The 18300-nt window shown below is 42.7% G+C and overlaps 1 protein-coding gene across 1 annotated transcript in view; it reads left to right on the top strand.

Moving 5' to 3' along the window:
• The window catches only part of Dnah7 (dynein axonemal heavy chain 7), a 253668-nt gene that overhangs the window by 230545 nt on the left and 4823 nt on the right, over positions 1–18300 (top strand). The window contains 4 exon segments of the mRNA XM_036172739.1: positions 2289–2519; positions 7007–7159; positions 8959–9136; positions 15084–15187. Of these exon segments, the coding sequence (XP_036028632.1) occupies positions 2289–2519; positions 7007–7159; positions 8959–9136; positions 15084–15187 (666 nt within the window).

The following is an 18300-nucleotide window of genomic DNA, read 5'->3' as shown; positions in this document are numbered from 1 at the left end:
CAAATACATTTGAATACACCAGGGCATTGCCTTAGTATGTGATTAAACAACCTATTTCAACATCCCTGGACTCCGATTTGTGAGTGTGACTCTCATAATGGGTAGGCAGTGGCACTTGAGTCACAACTCAGAGGCAGAGACCACAACTGCAGAACTCTGTGAGCTAGTTAATGATGACAAGACTTTTACACTAATGTCCTTAGCTAAAACATTCTCAGAGAAAAATGGAAGAGACAGGTACCAAAGTCGAGAGTGTAATTTTTGCGGCGATCTTTTGTTTATGCTTAACGGTCACACTATTTCAAGTAGGAAACGTATAAAACCAATATGCTATAGGCTCTCTGAAAATGCCAAATTCTGCAAGGTCTCCTTAAAAATAGATCACACACATCTTTACTCAGTAAAAGGAAGACAGTCCAACCAGATGAGGTGGTTCACACACGCAATGCTAGCTAGCATCTGGGAGGCCAAAGCAAGAGGACCTCAAGTTCAAGGCCTGCTTGGGCAAACCAGTGAGCCACGCACCCCGCCTCTTGAATATGTGTTGTTTGGCGTGTGTCTGTGCGCGCGCGCGCGTGTGTGTGTGTGTGTGTGTGTGTGTGTGTGTGTGTGTGTGTGTATGGGTACCCGCAGAGGTCACAAGATGGAGTCAGATGCCCAGATGCAATTACAGGCGATTGTGAACCTCCCGAGCCGGTGCTGGGAACTGAACTTGAGTCTTCTGTGAGAGCCACAAGCACGCTTAACTGCCCAGCCATTTCTCCAGCTTCTTCTCTTCTGCTTCAGAATAAACAGTAAAGCAGGGAGGGAGGGCTGGGGGCTGAGGTGTAGCTCCACGGTATAGTGTTTGTCTGGCACAGGTAAGGCCACAGTTTTAATTCCCAACATAGAAGCGGGGAGGAGGCCAGACCTTAGAAAGCTGTGGCTGGCGATCATGAAAGCTGAGAGGAAGTGGCAATGAAAAGCCAAGATAAACCATTGCAAAGGAGCAGCGCCCTGTAGCTCCGGGCGCTTCACACGGTCAAAGGCCGCTTTCTAAAGCTTACAACAGCCACTGTGTGATTCCGGCGGGGGTAAGACGAATTTCTGAGCTGCTGAAGTATTTTTCTGACATTTTTAGTTGGGGATAGGCCTGGGGTTTTTGTGTCATTTTTGTAGGGTTTGTGTTTTGTGTTTTAGGAGGGCACAGTTCTTGCCGGAAAGTAGAATGATTTTTAACCCGTTTATACTATTTTATATGTAGGTCAAAATGCAGAGTACAAGTTATTCTGTAAATGGAGTAAAAAGAAAAAGATATTTCTTTAGTCTGGGTCTAGCATTCAATATCTTTTCCTCTTCTATTGTTTTAAATATTAATTATAAACTAAATACCTTAGGACTGTAAAAAATAATTATTTTATGGGCACAGGTCTTGATTTCTTTCCACCAGCAGGCAATTAAAACTTGCCAACATTTAATTGTTTTATCGTCTGATTTTTATAAGCTCCTCTAGTAGTATGTGACAGGTAGGTAAAAATATAAGAAAAAACAGTTGTGTTCACAGACTAGACATTTAATATTAATCGTAAAGAAACCAGGAAATGTAAAATAGAAAAGGACACTGAACTTGGTTTTCTTGAACTGGAAAAATGTGAGCTAGTCAAATATATTCCTGTAGTTCTTATTCTCCACTAGTGGACCCTGAGCAGTATATTTGTTCTCAGAGGTTTTTTTTTTTTTTTATACAAGCCTTTCCAGAAAATATGAATTCATTTACAAGATGCCACTATAAACATACAACGCACAAATTACATAGGATGCTCCTTTCTGGCTTCCAATGGCAATCACTAACGCCTGTCCTTTCTCCACCACTCTGAGCCTCCTTGAGGAGGAGAGCTTATTTTCTTTGCCCTACAGGCTCAGGGAGAAAGCTGTGTCTCTGTTTCTGGTAACCAGTGTACATCAGATATTGACAAATAGATTTTGTGGCCCTCTCAAGATAGTCACATTTCCTTCTCACGGGTGTTAAGGTTTGTCATTGCCCAGCTGCTTGGTCGAGCCTCAGTGGGCACCAGGCAGTGGGATGTACAAACGTTCTCTTGATGTCCTGCATCTCCTCTGAACATAGCAGATGCTCTTCCTCCCCCTGCCTCACAATCATCTTCTCTCAGAACATGATCCCCCATGACTCTTACATTTCAACACATCTTGTGTGAAGAAGAATCATCAAGAGAATAGATAATCCCTCTTAGAGTTAACCCAACGGTTTCGACCTTTATGAGGATGCTGTAACAGTCTGGCTTCTTCAGTCTCGTTCATCAGGTACTGGAGCGAAGTCGTCAGATGAAGTTGTAAACGAGGTTGCCGGCGACATCCTGGGCAAACTTCCAAACAACTTCGATATTGAGTCTGCAATGAGGAGGTACCCCACAACCTACACTCAGAGCATGAACACCGTCCTTGTCCAAGAGATGGGACGGTTCAATAAGCTGCTGGTGACCATACGAGAATCGTGCATTAATATTCAAAAAGCCATCAAGGTAAGGCGACCTAAGCGAAAGAATCACTAAACATTGCACCTTTATCACCTCAGCAAATGGTTCTTAGTTACAGGTACTGGCATTGCTAGTCTCGGTCCTCAGCATAGAAAACAAGTCCGTGCTCTTGATTAGTCTGTAGATTTCTGGGAGTAACAGTTAATAAAGAGATGCATAAGTATGGAGTGTGCTAGACAGCACAGCATAGTGGGAAGGTGCATGCTGAGAAGACATTGTGCTAAGCCATAAGGAGAACACGTAAGCATGTTAGCAATGGAGACAGTAAAGCAGTAAACAAATACATACAGAATTTTTTTTAAAGATTTATTTTATTTGCACTTGTGTGTGTGTATGCTTACATGTGCATGTGCGTGCGTGCGCGCATGCGTGTGTGTGTGTGTGTGTGTGTGTGTGTGTGTGTGTGTGTGTGTGTGTGTAGGTGCCCATGAAGGCCGGAAGTGGTTGTAGGGTCCCTTGAAGCTGAGTTGTAGATGTTTGTGAGCCACCCTGTGTGGATGATGAAATCCAAGCTCCTGTTCACTGCTCCAGCAGTAAGCACTCTTCACACCACAAAGCCATCTCTCTAGGCTCCTATATACTTTTTAAATGAAAATTCTTTAGAAAATAAAAACAGGATAAGTCAATAGAGTTATGAGTACAGAGTTGAGACAGGCTGGGGCTGACCCTTCTGAGGCCATAGGCCTAAATGATATCAAAGAGGAATGTATGGACTATTAAGAGAAGAGCATTTAGGCAGGTGATTGTAACAATAAGAGCCAACAGCAGGATCAGTATGGCCTGGACAAGAAGCACCAGGGATAGGCTGTCGGGACTCGAATGGGATGAGCATGGTGTGTGTTAGAGGTGGGGGCCATGACTGGTCCATGATGGCCTTGTCTGCCACGGCTAGGATCCAGAGTTTTATTTTGCAACACAGAGGCATTAGGGGTTTTCAGGCGATAGTGTATTTCATATATTTTGAAGCCGACCCCTGCAGCTGCCAGGAGCAGTTGTAGGGTAACAGTGACAGAGAACCCCAGTGAGGTATCCGAGCTGAGTGTGGCTGTAGCATTGAGGTGAAGAGAATTGGCTGTCTGTGTGCCGTTAGGATAACTGAAAGTTTTTAGAGGGGTGAGCAAGTGTAAGGTCTAGGAAAGGAGCAGGTTTGAGGGAGAAAGTCAAGAAAAATGATCAGGCTGTTTCTGAAGTGCTTCCTGGAGTCCGTGAAAAGATAGCTGTTAAATGAATACATGGGAGTCCAAGAGGGAGTCAGGGCGGGTATAACTTTCAGTCTGTGTATACTGTGTTGATTGTAGCCAGAAATAGAATTTATAAATTACCTCAGGTATTTGGTAGCCCTGATGAGCATAGGTTATTCTGGAGTCAGTTTCTCCCATTCGCTGCCCACTACGGCAGCGACAGATGTGTTACTGTTTCCTTTCCTGTGGTCGTCTCCAAATGTTCTCTAAATATTTCCTTATTGTGGCAAAACTCAACTTCGAAAATCATACGGTAAAATTCAAATACTAGATCAAATAAATGCCCTGTCAGAATTTATGGGATGCAATTAACAGAATACCCAAGGAAAATTAAAGTACTTTGCTTAGCTTTTTTAAGTCATCAAATGAGATCAGTTAAAAAATAAGTAAATGATTTCTCCTAAGAAACAAGGAAAAGGTTGTCATGTAAGTTCAATACCAAGAGAAAGGAATTAAAAGTCTAAAGCTGAAGAGGAGAAGAGGGAGAAGAGGCTATGGATTTGAAAGAGCAAGGGATGGAGGGTAGAAAGGGAAGGGAGAGTAATATTATGTGATTAATTAATCTCAAAAATTAAAAAAACAAATATGGAAAAAATATATAATTTCTATTAAATCATGAACTAACAACATCAGCATGTTAAAAATGGGGGAACACATTTCATACACACATAACACACACACACACACACACACACACACACACACACATAATGTGGTTTGAAAGAAAATGGCCCACATTGGACGCCAGATGTAGTAGGAATCTTAAAAGTTCTTATTAATAAAATCAAATCTGAGGCCAGTTATTGGGGTGAACACTGGAAGATCAGAGAAGCAGAGAAAGCCACAGCTATCTCACCTCACCAGTTCCTCAGCTGGTTTTGTTTCCTCAGACTGCAAGCTTCTGAGTCCTCATCCAGAATGGGTCTCAGCTGAACTGTGCTGCTCCAAAGCCTAAATGCTTAACCAGCCAAATGCTTCTAGTTTCTGGTCTTCACGCCTTATATAATCTTTCTCTTTCTGCCCCCACTCCCTGGGATTAAAGGCTTGCTTTCAGGGATTAAAGGTGTGTGTCACCATGCTTGGCTGTATCCAATGTGGCCTTGAACACACAGAGAACCGCCTAGCTCTACCTCCCAAGTGCTGGGATTAAAGGCATGCACCACCACCGCCCAACTTCTGCTATGGCTTACTCTTCCCCATTTTCTAGCCCCCATTTCTGGTTCTGTTCTAGTGGCTGTCTGTTTCTGACCCCAGATAAATTTATTAGGGTGCACAGTATTGTGGGGAACACAGTACCACCACATTGTGGCACTATTAGGAGATGTGGCCTTGTTGGTGTAGCATACTGTCAGCAGTCGAGGATATCTAATCTCAAATATTCCAAACTCCCAAGCTCTACAACTGCAAATGTGACCCTACACATGGAGAATTACATATTTGGTCTCGTAGTCAAAATGCAGGTACACTGAAAATATTATGTAAAAATACTTCTATACTATTGTGAAATATATATATATATATGTATATATATATATATATATGTATAGACAAAATTTTGTTTAGACTTGGGCCTCGCCCCTAACATCTTATTAAATATGTACAAAAATACAATATTGAAATCATTTCTTAAAAATGAGATATTTAAGAGTTTTAGGTAAGAAAATCTTTACTTGTAATGGATGAGCAGGAAATCATAATATGTACTACAGTCCGAGGTCTGTATCATGAATACTTTATCCCAATAGGTTATCAAGATAGGTTACCAAAATGACTCAAGAAACACTCATCTATAGCCTTCTTCCTGTTAAAAAACTGACTGCTGAGCTGAAAACCTGCTCTTTCCTATTGGAAGCCTCCTCTGGCGTGTAATATATAGTGTCCAGTTGTCTGCTTTTAGCTGGGTACATGACATTTTGCAGAGGACACCATAAGGGTGCTGATGATGGTTGACTGTGGTCCTCACTACAGTGCAATCATGGCTGGATTATTTGGAAAGAAGCATCAGCACCATTAGGTGTTTCTCCCTGACCTGGCTCTTCCTGTCTCTTTCCTGGAAGATCAAAACTACCTTCTAGAGTGTTCATTTAACTTTTGGTCTCAGTGTGATAGACAACTGACCTCTGCTGCACATGACACCCCCTATTTCAGGTGTGGTACCAGGTTTTCACTCCGTATTTGTTGGCATTTCCAGGTTATACTCAAGGATGATGGTATGACGCTTGGGGAAGAGAATTTGTTTGTTCTGTGAACTGGGTTTCAAATCCCTTTTACCTTAGCGCAGCCACCCTGGCTGACTTTCAGAAGCATCTTAAGTGGCCGCAGACACACACAGTGGTACAGCCCTTGCTCGGCACACGTGAAACCTCAGGTTTGAGTCAAAGTCTGTGAAAACCGAATGCTAGGTCAGCTGCGAGCGTTCGCTTTCTAGACTCCAGAAGTGAAGTGTGTCCTCATGCTCCTCTCCTTCCTGTTTGCCCTTTGTGGGCTTATTCCTTTAAGACCTAGAACCTTTCACTGCTGTGTAAGTGGAGTTTGAAAAGGGTTAGTGAAATGAAACTGTGTGTGTTTAATCCAGCCAGTTACTCCAAAATCTTCAGGTTAGTTCAGTGTAAACAAAAGCAAAACAGAAATGACAACCACAACCAGCTCAAAGGCAAGATCAACGAGGCAATAAACAAACAACAAATGAATAAATAAATAGATGAATGAATGAATAAAGCTTATTGGCAACAACAACAACAACAACAAAAGACTGATTCTTCCAATTTGATCTTGTTCAATCCTCTGAGGAGGGAATTTTGAAGAGCCTTGTAGCGTCAGCACCAGCACCTGGGGGTATTCACAACAGAACAAGGGTAGCTGGGCTCACAGCTGGATTTTAGACTGCTTTGACTGTTCAGAGTGCTTCATAGACGCTTCCTAGTTTATATCCACCACTCTAAGAAGGTAGGCTAGGAAGCCTGCACTAATTTGCCTTTAACCAGCAGGTAAAATAAATAAAAGGTAGACGATGATTCAGTAGCTACCAAACAGCCATGCATTAGTTAAGATTTTCAATTAAAATTTGGTTAGAGAAACCATTACTCCTTTCCTAAGGAAGTTCTGAAATATTCTGTGCCTTCCTCACAAATCCAAAGAAATGTTCACTAACAAAGACAGCATGAAGAAAGCTTTAAAAGAGGCTCCTTATGATGGCCAGTGCTGATTTCACTGAGGCCTGTTGTGTTTCAGGGGCTTGTTGTGATGTCTACAGAGCTAGAAGAAGTGGTCAGCAGCATTCTGAATGTCAAAATTCCAGGAATGTGGATGGGTAAATCCTACCCCAGCCTTAAGCCACTCGGCAGCTATGTGAATGACTTCCTGGCAAGACTAAAATTCCTGCAGGTGAGTTCATCCATAATAATGCTGCTATCCAGACTCTTCTGCTTCCTTACTTACATGAGAATGCTGAGTGAGTAGACAATGGCTCTCTACAGTCCTGCATATTCCAAGCGCAAATGACCTCGATTCAGTAGTGAGTGTGTGTGTGTGTGTGTGTGTGTGTGTGTGTGTGTGTGTGTGTGTTTATATATATTCTGCATCTTAAGTAGGACATTATGTGATGTCTGACACTCAGGCAAATGACAGCCTTTGGAGAGAGAAACATTGGCATGTTGACTTGCCGTGACAGAGCCCTATAACAAAGCATCTCAGGAAGCCAACAAGCTTGTAAAGAGGCGAACTGATTCTTCATTGCCCAGCAACTTTTCAGCTCTGCCATCCCCATCCATGACAGCAGAGACCTCAGTGGTTACTTTTCCTGAGTGTGTTGCCTGGGTAGAATCCTGGCTCCTAGTTATCAGCCAGTTGCCGCTTCACTATACATCAGAAAAAAAAAAAAAAAAAAAAAGAAAAAGGGAAGGCATAGGTACAGTGTATATGACATGAAACTATGGGAAATGGGGCATGATGGCTCACACACTAAATCCCAGCACTTGGGTTCCTGAGGCAGGAGGGTCATCCACAAATTCAAGGTCAGCCTTTACTACTGTCTGGGCTACATTTCTCTAAACAAAACAAAAACATTGAGAAATATAATGAGCAACTTCCCTTTCATAGTACAATACATCTAATTGATGTACCAGAGTCAGATACTAAAGGACCAAGATGGCTCCTGAAAGCTGAGGTTGAGCTGTGGGCTCTTCAAGAGTTAAGGAGTGGACTCATTTCTTCAGAGAGGCTCCTGTAGTTTGCTGTTCAATCACTTGTTATTCAATAGCTCATCATCAAAACCTATGAAATAAATACAGAATTAAGGTGTCATTATATTTCTAAACACCAAAACATTCACCACCTACTTATTTGTGTTCTTTTATGGTACTGTGTAGCTCGAATCCTAATTGGTCTTAATAATAAAAACCTGGAGTCAGATATCAGGGTGAATTTGGAAGGATCAGAGAAGCAGAGCAGCCAGCCATTAGAAAGACTTCTTACCTCTAGAAATCCTCAGACTGAAAGGGACTGAGCTCCTGTGTTCTCCCACCTAATATTCCTCTCTTGGCCCAGCCATGTTGCTTCCTGTCTCCACCTCCCTAGTGCTGGGATTAAAGGCATGAGATCCCAAGTACTGGGATCAAAGATGTGTGCCACCACTGCCTGGCCTCTATGGCTAACTAGTGGCTTAGCCCCACAATCTGATCTTCAGGTAAGCTTTATTTGTTAGATCACAAACAAAACAGCACCACAGCACTGTGTTTTCATATGTTGGATTTCATGGTATGTAAAGTAGGAAGAAAAACTTCCAAAAGAAAATGCTACCATATAGTAATAACTAGTTAATTAGAAAAGAGATGAAAATATTACCATATGGCCAGACTTTATGGAAATCTGTTCATCTGTGTAACACAATACTTGACAGTGAGTTTGAGTTCATAATGGTGTGTAGGTCTTTGGGCGAAACCACTGGACGAGTATAGAACAGACACCTACATCTGCATTCATTCACTGAATTCCCAAGCTAGTATGATGGAGGTGATGTTGAGTCAGATTTTGAAATCTTGAGAGTGTGCCTTGCTATTCACTGAATCCCATTTGTTCGTTTGTCTGAAAGGAAATATGCATGTTTGGAGATGCATTTCATTAATATTGTATTGGAAATCTGTATGACTCTGTTGCTGTATCACTTTTGTCTGGATCTATCATAGCAATGGTATGAAGTTGGCCCTCCACCCATTTTCTGGCTTTCTGGCTTCTTCTTCACGCAAGCTTTCCTAACTGGTGCACAGCAGAACTATGCCAGAAAATTCACGATTCCAATCGATCTTCTTGGGTTTGACTACGAAGTGATGGATGACAAAGAATATAAAAACGCTCCTGAGGATGGTAAGTGCAGTGGCAAAAGGAACCGGCTCATTGTCTGTGTGATGGACAAAGGCATAACATTTTTGCTTATCTTCTCAGCTGTCAAAAAGCAATCATGTACATAATACCCTGGAACAATTCGTAAAGCAAACAGAGAAGAAAATGAATTGAGTAGATAAATCTGGATAAAAGATACATTCCCCCATACTCTATTTTCCTCCCAAACCATGTGCAGTTAAAGTAATAACCAGATTAGCGGTATAGAGGCTAATCAGCCATAACCTTGTGTTGGCCTTGGGCAGTCAAGAGGGAGGAGTTTCTTGAAGACCATACCCAATGGGAAAGTCCCTGATGTATGTATCTACTACTGTTGTGTGTGTGAGTGTGTGTGTGTGTGTGTGTGTGTGTGTGTGTATAGTTTATATGTGTGTGTGTGTGTGTGTGTGTGTGTGTGTGTGTGTGTATGTTATTCTGATACTTACAGCTAATGGTAGCATTGTATGTGTGTGTTAGAGAGAAAGAGACAAAGACAGACAGACAGAGACAGAGAGAGGAGAGTATGTGTGAGTGTGTTCTAAGCACACACCTATGTGAAAATGCCCCTGGAGACCAGAGGATGATGGATGTCCTATTTATTAGTCTTCACCTTCTTCCTTTGAGACAGGCTTTCTCTCTGAACCTGGTGCTTAAGTGACCTCCAGGAAGCCCCAGGGGCCCTCCTGTCTCCACCCCTTATAGCCCGGGGATTATTAGGTGTGCACATAAGCCATGCTTGTCTATCTGCATGGCTGCTGGGATCTGAACACAGGTTCTTAGGCCTGGGCAGCAATCTGTCTCACCTCAGGGCTGAGGACCTGGAAACATTTGAAGATTGGGAGGGTGATTATGAAGAAACATTGTTTCCTGATTGGTTATCTTTTAAATACTTTATGGTGGCTGTGATGTTTTATTGTATATTTAGTGGGGGCCAGCAAGATAGTTCAGTGAGAAAGGATACATTTTGCCATGCCTGACAACCTAAGTTCAATCCCCCTTATCCACATGGCGGAAAGAACTGAATCCTACAAAGTCTCCTCCAACTTTCCACATGCAAAGTAAATAAAATGTAAAAACATAAATAAAGACAAAAGAAATGAAATGTACACTCAGTGGACAAGGTCACTACTTCAAATAAATATTACGTTTTTAAAAGCCAAAAGGCTAAAAAGGACTGAATTTCACCCAAAGGTGCTGACTTTAGATGAATGGCATTAGTCTGTCAGTGACTGTTCATCTACACTGTTTCAACCAATGTGTCACAAGCAACTCTACTTCCCTAGTCATCACTGGCCCACTCTGGTAGGCACTGCAGATAAAGCAGCAGCAGCCTAGGCTCTTGTTCAGTCTCCAGTCACGTGTGAGACACTGACAGGTAGATGCAGTCCCCACAGCGTCTGACAGTTGCTCCACTTTCCTGCAGCTAGTGGTTCACTCCTGACCAGGTGTCATACAACTCAGGATTTGGGTGATGTGAGGCCATCCCTCTTCTGGGCCCCGGGATCCTTGCCTTCTCTCTCCCCCGATGAACACTGTGCTCTCGCTGCGCGATGCCTTCCTCTCTTGCCTCACCCTTGTGAAAGCAGGAGGCTCAGCAAACAGCTGTTAGCACCACCAAATTTGTGAGCCTGTGTACATCTGTACCTCCTGGAGATCCAGGTCCCCTTTCCTTTCTCCAAGCCTTGTCTCCTTACTGGTGCCTCCTCTTTGTGGAATCAACAGACTCAGACTGGGTAGTTCCCTAACTGCCGGGAGCCATCCCTGGCGGTGGATGGGTCCTGTAGAGGGTAAAGGAAGTGAGCCAGGCCATGGTGGTCAGGAGAATCTTGCAGCCTGACTGACTATCAGCCAGAGTGTTTCTTTATTTATACAGAATTTAGTTCATGATGTTCCAAAACATAGATCATATCATTTTTGTTTTGGGACATGTGTTTCACTTCCTTTTGCTCATCTTTTAGTCACCATTAATAAACTGTGACAGAACAGAGTTATCATTTCTCATCATTTTCCCTCAAGTTTTGACATCATTAATAAACAGAATTATCATTTTTACTCCTTAACCCCATAACCCAATTTTTGAGAATCTAGAGGAATATGACAGCCTGTGCTCAGACTGGTTGCTTTTGTTGCTTTAAGGACACTAGACCAAAACAAAATCTTCAACCACCCTGGGCATTTTGCCATGTTGCAAGCAATTGAATGTATTATTAACCGTTAGTGGTCAGAGAGCCCAGGAAAAATCCTCAGGCTAAAACTGCTGCAGTTATTGTTTACATTCTGGCATAATACAATCAATATTCACATTTATATTTTTATAGAATTTGTCTATATATCTAATCTTGGCATTCTGTTGTTCCTTAGTCATATGACATTATAGTGGCTCTACATGAGCTAACTTCTAAGAGAGGGAGGTCCTAACACCTCATACTTTTATCATCTTTCCACTCCATACGTTGCTCATCAATATGTCCCTATGTAGGGCAGAGTATGCATGCCACGTAATTGTCTGAGTGTACAGTGGGAAGAGCCTTGTAATCTGAACTGTGGTCAACTACTCTAGCCTACCAGATCTTGTTGACCTTTTGAATTTACTTTGTTTTGAATATCTTGTTCCAGTGTAAAGTACAGGGACGAATGTTTCAAGAATTTCTCATAGCCTCATAAAGAGACCTGTGGCTACTTTATGTGTCACAACCTCCCAGGCATAAGGAAGACCTTCAAGGATATCTCCCTCAAAGTGTGTGGGGGTGGGGTGGGGGGAATAGTATGTTCAGGACTTTCCTGGGTGAGCTTAGAAGCAGCATTCCTTGGAGAAGGCGTAAATGATTCATAAGGAATTTTCCATCAATCCAACATCCTCAAATTGTACAAATATTAAAAGTGCCCCAAGTATGTAACCCATAGAGATGAAAACCAAAGGTGGCATGGCAGCCATCATGTGGCTCAGCTCTGCTGGGTCTTTGTCAAGCAGCTGTGCTGGCTTTATGACTTCTGCCATTCCATTCAAATATGGCTGTGCCACCTAACCACACAGCATGCTGTGGCAAGTCTAGTCTCAGAAGCAGTCAGTGCATTCCCCTTGTCTTTGATCCTCATTGCTTTCCAATAGCAGAATATCTCAGAAGCCTGGCTTTGCATCAGATCTGAGGTCGTGGCTGTCCACCTTCCGCTCTTCATCCTGCCATTCCTGGGAAGAATGCCGTTCCCTTCAGAGTTACTGATGGTTTCCACATTGGCAAATCCAGCTGAATCCCCTTTGTCTTCATATCAATGTCTTAGCCATTTCTTTTGCCCTGTTTATCTTCCTAGACACACTTTGCTCTCTTCGTTACCAGGACATGCTCTGCTGGTATTCTTTGCCTCACTGTCTGGATTTATGCTTCTTGCTGACTTACGCTCCTTCAGCTATCGGAGTCTCCAAGGACAAAGTCCTTGAACAATTTGTTTACTGATTCATCCCTTCCCCTGTGACCTAATCCATTTTTATGTCTTTGAACATCTCCTTGCTAGATGCTTCCTCTGTGGTCCAGAAAGCTGTACCCATAACATACCATCTCTACTTTTGTATCCCCTACATGCATAGAACTTATAATTAATTTCATTAAATGTCACTGCCATCCAGCCGGAACCCTATGACTTTCCCCGTCCTTCCTCACACACTGTCCATGAAATGCCCCCACATCTGCCGCCACTCCCATCCTCTGGCCCTCTGTGCCAGTTTATTATCTTGCCTCCCTTCTCTGGTCCAGTCTTCTTAGGAAGTTGGCAACACTGGCCCGTTCCACAGTGATTCCCATGTTTCCCTTTGTTGTCTCTCCCTCGACAATACAAATGCAGAGCTGTCACCTTGCCTGACCTCACCCTTCCTCCTTAGTCTCTAGCAGCCCGGGGCCTTCAAATGCTGCTGAGGAAGCCCCAAGGCATCATGGAGCTGAAACTCACCACAAGTTCTTGGAAGCCAGCCCAAGATTTTACACCACCATTTATTCCGCTACTTAACCGTGGAAATGTCTTCAGGGGCAATGAGCACACAGGGCAGCAGACCAATGGGGCACATGCTATGTTATAACTAATTGTACTTTCCCCAGGAACAGACGCCTAACACACCTTTATCTAACAGTTTGTTTGGAGCCCCCTCGTTATTAATGCATTTGGGATGTGGACATTGCTGAACTCCATTTATTATCTCCTTTATTATGTAAGCTTCAAAAATAATCTCTTCACACAGGTTACTACTGTAAGAAACAATCAACCTCTGCCCTCATAAAATCAGTATAGCTACAAAGATTGAGGAACATGCCAAGGAAAGAGATTTGTTCTAAAGAAAGTATGTGGGAAGAGAGCTAAAGAGCTTTGAGTAAAGGAAAGTGAAAGAAAGGGCCTCACCCCTATGTGGTGGTGCTGCTCTGTGTCTGTACCACAGAAACCGTCCCACCCTTCACACTTAATCTTTTCAATAACCTGCCAGCATAGACACTGTACTGCCTTTGTCAAGCAGAGGCAGAACCGTGGGCTCAGGAAGGCTAAATAACTTCCCCATGGCCTCAAGGTAGCATTGGTCTGAGATGAAACTTAAGTGCAAGCCTTCTGGCCTCAACTCAACTGCTTTCTTCTTGGCCTACTGCGCGGAGCACTTCAGGAAGAAGTTTGAAAACAGTGCACATCTCACAGAAAGTCTCATAACCAAACTGTGGCAATTCTTCATTCAGGAGCCTGGATTTTTTTCCTCCTAATTTTCCTCAATGTCATTCTGATACAAGATAAAAAGCAGCATTCCAGTTGACATCTGAGTGGAACTGATGTCTCTATATAATTTTGGACCCAACTAAAAGATTTAAGTTATGAAGGCACTGCATAAAGTTTTTGAAGTAGCTAAATTTCCATACTCAAAGTGTGGAATTGGATGTAGAGACTATATGGAATCCTTTATTTTTTCTTTTTCCCAGTCAGCATCTGGTTGTTACTAAGTGAGCATTGGTGGGTGGGTGGGTGGGTGGGGATAGAGGTTATCAGGTACTCAAAATTCAGAGTTATCTTGAGAGTGGTAGAGTAGCATGTAGCACACAGTTTACCTAATGATTAGTATAATTACTTGGTGTTCCAAAATTGCTCAGTAAGAAGTGGCCATCAGCTAAGCAAATCACTTTACTATCAACATGTTCAACCCCAGCATAATAACATTGAGCATAGATATTTGTTAAATTATGAATTTCATTTTGTATGCAGTAAACAAATTTTTACCACAAAATATGCTTGTCCACTCCAGCTTATTTCATTTCATCCTTCTTCATATATTACCTAAATAAAAGTGGGACTCCACAGAAGGATCTGGAAAGATGGGATTTTCCCCTTCTCATGGGACCCCAGTAGGAGGGTCACAGACACTATCTGAGTATAGCTTGGGCTGGAACTTAAGTTTCCTCCCAAACTCTGCCCCCACCCCCTTCAGACTTTCACCTTTTATGGCTTTCTGGCTTTCTAAGCCAGGCTCTCTGTTTACCTAAGAGTAAAGCAGTGAAAAGATGTTCAGTGTGTTGGCACACATATAACACCAGCACTCGGGAGGCCGAGGCAGGAGTGTTGAGAGCTTACGGCCAGTCTGGCCACCTTGAGATCTTGTCTCTAAAGGTAAATAAGTAAATCAGTAACTAAATGTCACACTGGATACAGGAAGCCGCCAACGGTTCATTCAGTGTTTAGCGTCGGCTATGCTAGGCATATTGCCCAAGGTTCTATTACCTGAATGGCTAGTTACATCTGGGTGACTCGGCCGTTAACTGAAAGCACTGACTAGTGGAAACAGAAGTGGAGAGGAGGGGACCTGAGAAGCCACGCCTGGCACTACGTGCTGGCCTGGGTCCCCCAAATAGCAATTTCAGATTCAGAACTCCATCAACATGCATCTTTGAACATTAACTTCTTTGTCATTTAGGTGTTTACATCCATGGATTGTTTCTGGACGGAGCTTCGTGGAACAGAAAGAGCAAGAAACTTGCAGAATCACATCCCAAAGTTCTCTATGACACAGTCCCTGTGGTTAGTATTTGCTAAGGACATGTGCACATGTTCCTGCATATCTATATATGCACCTATGTTCTAATCTTATTGTTCGTGGTAATTTTGTGCTGTAAAGCTGCTCCCAATGCTGAATTATTGAGTATATTTGTTCTTAGTGGGATTCTGAAGTGAGGTGCTGCAGTCTCAGAAATTTTGTTGGTTGATTGATACATACTGTTGTACTGTTTCTGTTTAAAGGAAACTCACTTAGTATGCATTGTTGACTCACTGATGTTGACTCAAGGTCAGTAGCACTGTGATTCTCACTGGATGCTTATCCCTCAGCCTTCTTGCACATAAGAACATTGGACTGCTCTGCAGCCTTTTGCCAGTGAGTTATTGTAAGCAATGGAATAACAACAAACCAGCACAAGAATGTTAACAGCTGAGCACTAAATAGACCATGAAGAACATAGTTGTTTACAGTTATGGGAGCTGAAATAAGAAAGCAAGACTTTCCCTGGTCCAACTACAGCCATGATGATGTATGGTGGCATAGAGACAATTCAAATCCCATGTCAACAATTCGAATCCCATGTCAACCAGTGACCACAAAAGGACTGCTAGGGATGCTTTTAGGATGAAAATGAATTTTGGTGTTTCATAAAACTTAACAAATAAAGAGTTCATAAATGGTGAGGAACAATGACATGGACGCTATGATAACACAGACTGTGAGAGTCACATGAATTGTCGGATTCTGTAAGCAGCTTAGAGACAGGTGAAAAGTCACCAAAGCTGCTGCAAAGGGTGAGGCCGGTCCAAACCTGAGTGTTTCATCCAGATCCACCTCTGTGCGCCCACACTCTGGGCGGAGAAGGCTTAGGACACGAGACTCCCAAAGTGAAGTCAACATTTTTGGGAGTTGGCTAGGATTGCAGCTCTTGTCCTAAGAATGAGGACATTCTTAATTAGCTTGCAGGGAGTGGAAAGAGTGTATCTACAAATGGAGAATTATTTTTCTAAACAAAGACGTCAATGAGAAATCAAAATTCCCACTAGAAAAATCCATTCTTTGCTTAAAATGAAGTACAACCATTGAAAGAGTTTTGAGAGCTGTGTTATAGTTAAGCTGCAAAAACAGCTTGACCCTCTCCATAACAGATTCCACAATGATTTGAGAGGGGTGGATACCCCTGGGTCTTAGTCACTGGCTTCATCACGTGATTGTGTCTTGACCTAAGGACCCTAAAGGAGGGTTTTGAACAGGGGGCAGTCAAGTCATATACCTCAAGGACTACTCATTACTGTGAGATAAATTAATTTGGTCATATTCTAAAAGATGTTTATGGTTATAGTTTGTTCTTTGCCCTTACAAATCAAAGGCCAGCTGGCCTTGTTCTGAAGACTGGCTGTGTTCTACAATAAATTACATGTTAATATTCTAGAAACTTGCCTAACGACTAAACAGAATGTGAGTGTATTGTAGCTCATAGAGGAATGGAACTGTGCTATATTTTTATTTGAGTGAGAAAATTGTGCTTTACACAACTACTTTAATAACTTATCTATTTATCTGTCTATTTATCTATCACCTATCAATCTTCATCTACCTATTGCATTTATATATATGTATACATACACATAGCACGTGTGTGGAGAGAGAACGCATTTATATATATTTTACACACACACACACACACACACACACACACACACATACATATATATATATATATATATATATATATATAATATTTTCTCCAAGACTTGTTCCCCATCCTAGCTCTATTGTATAGTGTTGCAACAAACTTGGGCATGCAATTATTTCTTCATGTTGACTCCAGAGTGGTCTAGCTGCATCATCTGATAGTCCTATTTTACTTTTTTAAAGAACCTCCATACTATTTTATAGAGACTGTACTAACTTACATTAAGAAAACCGTCTTTCTAACCGGGCAGTGGTAGTTTACCCTCTTTAATCCCAGCACTCAGGAGGCAGAGGCAGGCAGATCTCTGTAAGTTTGAGGCCAGTCTGGTCTATATAGCAAGAACCAGGACATCCAAAGCTACACAAAGAAGCCCTGTCTCAAAAAACAGAAACAAAAAACAAAAAGAACACATTCTTCTAAAGGTCTCTGGCACATATTTTGGCACTTGTGACAAGATCAGTTGGCTGAGGTTGCCTGAGGCCTCTGTGGGTTCCCCATTGTGTTTCGACGCTCTGTGACATCCTTGTGTGAACACCATGATGCTTTCTGCTTTCTGTAGCCTGCTTCTGTAGCATGCCTCCAGAGCAGGGAGAGTGAGGTCTCCCCTTTGCTGCTCTTGCTTCCAGTTTTACTGGCTATTCCGGCTCGCCTGCGCTCCCAAAGGAACTGTAGGGATTTTCTAGTTCTGTGAAGAATTGTCACTGGCTTATCAGTGAGCTCTGTGTCTGATTGACAGACCCATCTCTAAAATAAACTGAAATAGTAATTGAGATCTCAGACATCAACCTCAGGCAGAGACACACGTACAGACACGGGTGCCCCTGTACATACACGTGTGCTCACGCACATGCGAACAGCATTGCACACATAAATAGCACACATCAAAGGAAGAGGGATGAAGGCGCTCCCTAACGACATACAGAACGAAGGAAAAACCAAGTTAGAGTTCCTGATCCCCGAGGCGGCCCGGGTACTCTAGACAACAGTAAACAGAGATGGCTCAGGGCGAGTCCTTCTCTTCAGTGGTGTAGCCGCTGACGAGTTGCCCGTTTTTCAGTAAATCACTCACACTCACACACACACACACACACACACACACACACACACACACACACACACACTGTGATCATGTAAGTGGATTGGACAGTAGGAGGGGCTTGTTGAGAAGAATGGCTTTAGCAGGGGTTAGTGCGGAGGGGTGAGGGTGGGCAATGGAGCGGGCAACGGGGTACAAGGAGCAAACTCGGCATATGGTGTAGTAAGTCATCCAGGATTAAAACAGAAAAGAAAAAACCCCCAAAAAAGGAAATGCAAGAAAAAAGGCCATTGTGTAATTAAAGGTCAGCGGGAGCAAGGGGAGGATGGGAAATGGCTGAGCAGAAGCCTGTGCCGCAGCCCTGTACAGATGTGCCTCGTGGTCTTACACACGGTCTGAATGTG

Source organism: Onychomys torridus, chromosome 23 (assembly GCF_903995425.1).
Source record: "Onychomys torridus chromosome 23, mOncTor1.1, whole genome shotgun sequence".
Lineage (NCBI taxonomy): Eukaryota > Metazoa > Chordata > Mammalia > Rodentia > Cricetidae > Onychomys > Onychomys torridus.
The sequence above is the reverse complement of the archived record's forward strand: the minus strand, read 5'-3'. Positions and strand labels throughout refer to the sequence as shown.